This window comes from Clupea harengus, chromosome 14 (assembly GCF_900700415.2).
Source record: "Clupea harengus chromosome 14, Ch_v2.0.2, whole genome shotgun sequence".
Taxonomy (NCBI): domain Eukaryota; kingdom Metazoa; phylum Chordata; class Actinopteri; order Clupeiformes; family Clupeidae; genus Clupea; species Clupea harengus.
Genome location: NC_045165.1, coordinates 4,953,586 through 4,958,585, shown reverse-complemented (window position 1 = coordinate 4,958,585; position 5,000 = coordinate 4,953,586). Strand labels below are relative to the sequence as shown.

General features: G+C 49.7%; 1 protein-coding gene across 1 annotated transcript in view; it reads left to right on the top strand.

The window, feature by feature from the left end:
• ttc7b (tetratricopeptide repeat domain 7B) overlaps positions 1–5,000 on the top strand; it is a 52,027-nt gene that overhangs the window by 36,616 nt on the left and 10,411 nt on the right. Inside the window, 1 exon segment of the mRNA XM_042709806.1 lies at positions 123–161. Within this exon segment, the coding sequence (XP_042565740.1) occupies positions 123–161 (39 nt within the window).

Below are 5,000 nucleotides of genomic sequence, written 5' to 3'. Positions count from 1 at the left end.
CACACTTTTTTGTTTCATTTTTATTTCTCATGACTTGATTTTAGATTTGATTTTCATTTGTTCTCTTTTTGTTTTTGTTCTTTTTTTCCGTTTTTCTTTCAATCTCAAATGCGACCTTCCAGATGCCTACATGCATGGTTTTAACACCGTTATATCAGGTTGTAAGTAGCCCTCTCTTTCACTCTGCTCCTCGCTCTATCTCTCTTTTTCTTTCTCTGTTTCACTCTCTCTCTCTCTCTCTATTCTCCATCTACCTTGGCCTGGCTTCCATGCTGAATTACTCTGCCACCTGTCTATTCACACACACACACACACACACCCGCCCGCGCCCGCGCCCGCCCGCCCCACTGCCATGTGTGAAGTAGCAGGCGCTCTCTATGCTTTTTGTTTTTCTCTTATCTCTCTCTCTGGCTCTTTTCTTCTCTCGCTTTCCTCTCCTTCATTGCTCTGGTCTGGGGCCCGCACCGAGCCCTGACTGCATTTTGTCCGGCCTGAGCTTCTCAATAATTGAACAGGCATATTATATCTCCATTCATTCGCCGCCGGGCCACCTATTCATCCCCTCCATCTATCCATCAGTCCACTCATCTACCCCTCCACCCAACCCCCCCTCCACCCAACCCCCCCTGCACCCAACCCCACCATCCACCCAACCCCCCTGCACCCAACCCCCCCTCCACCCAACCCCCCCTGCACCCAACCCCCCATCCACCCAACCCCCCCTCCACCCAACCCCCCTCCACCCAACCCCCCTTGCACCCAACCCCACCATCCACTTGTCCTCCATTCGGAGCCACTAGGCCAACCGGCCCCAGACTGAAAGGTGTTTGGGTCGCCATCACCGTGACGCCCCATTGTTTGGGCCTCCATCACCGTGACGCCCCATTGTTTGGGTCTCCATCACCGTGACGTCCCATTGTTTGGCGAGTCCCCGGGCAGACACGAGGAGCGGAGGCTCTGACGGGGCTTGGCCCCGGCTCCTGTCGGGGGCAAGGTGGCGGGTTACAGTGGCTTTTGTCTTGCCCGGGGTGGCTCAGGTTTATAGCTGCTATTTATAGGGCCCCGCTGGAGTGCAGCCCTGGGGCCGAAACAGGAGCACGGGCCCCTTTTGTGTGTGTGTGTGTGTGTGTGTGTGTGTGTGTGTGTCAGAGGCCCCTGACATTTTACACTCGCCTCGTCCCTCACGAGCGAGCGAGCATGGAATCACAAGGATGGAACAGCCCCTCTCACATGCATCACTTCCATTGGCTCTGTAGACACACATGTTTTGGTTTCCATGAGTGGTGTGTGTGTGTGTGTGTGTGTGTGTGTGTTTTAATTTGCTCAACTCCCTCATTCACATTTTTATCTCTAACACACACACACAGACACACACACACACACACACACACACACACACACACACACGTGCCCATATAACATTGGCTCTGACAACAGTCAGACAGCATGTTTGGTAGGTTGGTGTGGGTGTGTGTGTGTGTGTGTGTGTGTGTGTGTGAGTGTGTGAGAGAGCACCACGGTGATCAGTGAGTGATGCTTGCATGCTTGTGACTCTTTCGGACCTGAACACAGTGGAGGTCATTGTGCTTTTGCATGAAGGTATACTAAACACCTCTGTAAAAATCTATCAGTTCTGAGTCAGGCAGTACTCCTGGGAGTTAAGCAGTGATGACTTTGAGTGAGTTTTAAAGGGTGTTCTCCCGTCATCACTGGTCTGAGATCCAGTGTTCAGCCGCAGCCCCGTCAGCAGTGTGGGTATCAGCACAAGTAAAATACGTACGTAAAATAGAGTCTTTATGTCGACCCGTGGGTCTGCAGCTCCCCTCAGAACCCCCCCCCCCTCTCACTGTGGCTGCATTTAAACCTGACACTGCGTCACATTCGGCCCAGAGAGATTTACCGCCGCCCGCGTTACCGTGGCGATGCCGAGACGGGAACACCAGGCTGTGCATCATGCTCAGCAGGCGTGGCGACGGTGTCCGGGGGACGCTGTGGGGTTGTGTGTGTGTGTGTGTGTGTGTGTGTGTGGGGGGGGGGGGGTGGTGCGTGCGTGCTGTGTGGGGAGGTTTGTCGATACAGGCTTTTAGACTCTTCCTGTGAGCCTCGGCGCCGGTCGATAACCGCTGCCCCCAGAAGCTTTCAGACAGAGAAAAAGAAGTTTTTTTTATTATTATTATTATTATTATTATTTATTTAAATCTCCCTTGTTTGGGAGCTCGCCCTGCAGCCCGTGTACACTTCAGTGCCGTATCGACTGCAACCCACCTGAAGGCCGCGTCTGTGTATGTGCCTCAGGTGTGGCCAGTTTTAATGTAAGCAAAATGCAACACTTCACACTCTACTTGGTGGAGGACAGATACCTAGAGCAGTGTGTCTCATCCTGGCCAGGAGGTTACTGCAGTTCATCTGACTGGTTCCAGTCCTCCTGCTCCAAGGCTCCTACCTCAGTTCATCTGACTGCTCCAAGGCTCCTACCTCAGTTCATCTGACTGCTCCAAGGCTATTACCTCAGTTCATCTGACTGGTTCAGTCCTACTCCAAGGCTATTACCCCAGTTCATCTGACTGGTTCAGTCCTACTCCAAGGCTATTACCCCAGTTCATCTGACTGGTTCAGTCCTACTCCAAGGCTATTACCCCAGTTCATCTGACTGGTTTCAGTCCTGCTCCGAGGCTATTACCTCAGTTCATCTGACTGGTTTCAGTCCTGCTCCAAGGCTCCTACCTCAGTTCATCTGACTGCTCCAAGGCTCCTACCTCAGTTCATCTGACTGCTCCAAGGCTGTTACCTCAGTTCATCTGACTGCTCCAAGGCTGTTACCTCAGTTCATCTGACTGCTCCAAGGCTATTACCTCAGTTCATCTGACTGGTTTCAGTCCTGCTCCGAGGCTATTACCTCAGTTCATCTGACTGCTCCAAGGCTATTACCTCAGTTCATCTAACTGGTTCAGTCCTGCTCCGAGGCTATTACCTCAGTTCATCTGACTGCTCCAAGGCTATTACCTCAGTTCATCTAACTGGTTCAGTCCTGCTCCGAGGCTATTACCTCAGTTCATCTGACTGCTCCAAGGCTATTACCCCAGTTCATCTGACTGGTTCAGTCCTACTCCAAGGCTATTACCTCAGTTCATCTGACTGGTTTCAGTCCTGCTCCGAGGCTATTACCTCAGGTCCCAGTGCTGTGCTTGTAGAAAGGTGCACGTCTTCTTCATGTGCACCAGCATGCGCTGCTAACTTTCCTCAGGTGTTCCACTCTCTGGACCAGTAAAACCTGAATGTTCTGGAAGGTTCTGGAAGGTTCTAGGGGAGTCAGTGTCCAAAGGCAGGATAGAGTAGATAGAGGCTCTTTATGGGCTGAATGGAGCCGTGTTTCATAGCCGTGGAGTTTTGTCTTTGGCCAAGAAGGGTCTTTGAGCTGTGGAGAGACTCGTTGTGGCTCGTGTTCGTGTTAGATGTGGCAGCAGATCATATGCAGGGATGATTAAAAGAGGCATGGAGTTACTAGGAGATCCTACAAGGGAGCCGAATGGATCTGTTTCTCTTGCAGAATTAATAGGGTGCAGATGAAAGTGGATGTGGATATGTGTTGTTGTTTTTATAGATAAGGGTCTCATGTTTGTGTGTGTGTGTGAGAGAGACAGAAAGGAAAGTTTGCATAAAAGTCTACACAGGCAAAAAAAAAAAAAAACAAGGCATTAAGTTGTATCAAAGCAATCGTTACACAGCAAAATCATTTTTATTTTATTTTCCCTAAATGAATCATGAACCCCTACCTCTTTCCCACTTCACAGGCCCCAGCCGAGTGCTTTTGAGCGGATGCAGCCTGAGCCCTTGGACTAAAACACACTCGTACTTCATAGCCTATTTACATTTACATTTACATTTAGCAGACGCTTTTATCCAAAGCGACTTACATATGTGCGACTTACAATGTATACACATTTTACACTGATGGCACACTGCACACTGCACATCAGGAGCAATTAGGGGTTCAGTGTCTTGCTCAAGGACGCTTCGACAGGGAATCGAACTAGCAACCTTCTGATTACTAAACGACTTCTTTACCTCCTGTACCACTGTCGCCCCTAGTATAGACTATGAGCAGTGTCTTCATGGAGACCCCCAGTTCATTTCTCCAGGGGGGGCTCATGACCTCCAGCCCTTCACCAAACATGGTGTTCATGACCTCCAGCTCTTCACCAAACATGTGAGCGGAGGGGCTTATGACCTCCAGATCTCCAGATCTTCACCAAACATGTTAACGGAGGCGCTCATGACCTCCAGCTCTTCACCAAACATGTGAACGGAGGGGCTTATGACCTCCAGATCTCCAGATCTTCACCAAACATGTTAACGGAGGCGCTCATGACCTCCAGCTCTTCACCAAACATGTGAGCGGAGGTGTTCATGAGCAGGACGCTGATCCCTCAGTAATGGCGGCCATGGAGAATCCCCCAAAATGAGTATCCTCAGAGGGAAAAAGAAGCGTTGAAACAACACACACATGGCTGCTGTGTCGGTGTGCTAACGTATGGCCATCTGTAATTGGAGTGCATGTGTTAATGATGGCGTTTTAATCAGGCTGACGCGTATGTTGCTGTAATCCGAATGACGCTGACATTCAGACGGAAACCCCACCTAATGGTGTATTAACAGACTAATGAAGCAGCGTGCTTCCAAAGTACAGTGCTTAGCGATATTTGAATATTTTTGTCAGTATTTGAATATTTGTACTTTGGGAGCATCTGAACTCGGTGTTTGTGTTTGTTTGTGTGTGTGTGTGTGTGTGTGTGTGTGTGTGTGTGTGTTGGTGTGTGTTTTTTTTGTGTGTGTGTGTGTGTGTGTGTGTGTGTGTGTGTGTGTGTGTTTTATTCCTTGTGTTTTTTTTTGGTCTGCCCTTGACATTATTCACCATTGGTCCCTTCTCAGCAGTGTAACGAGCCTCATTTATCAAGCCTCTGGAAGAGTGTCAAAGCTGCAGCAGTTATTTAATAAGGAAT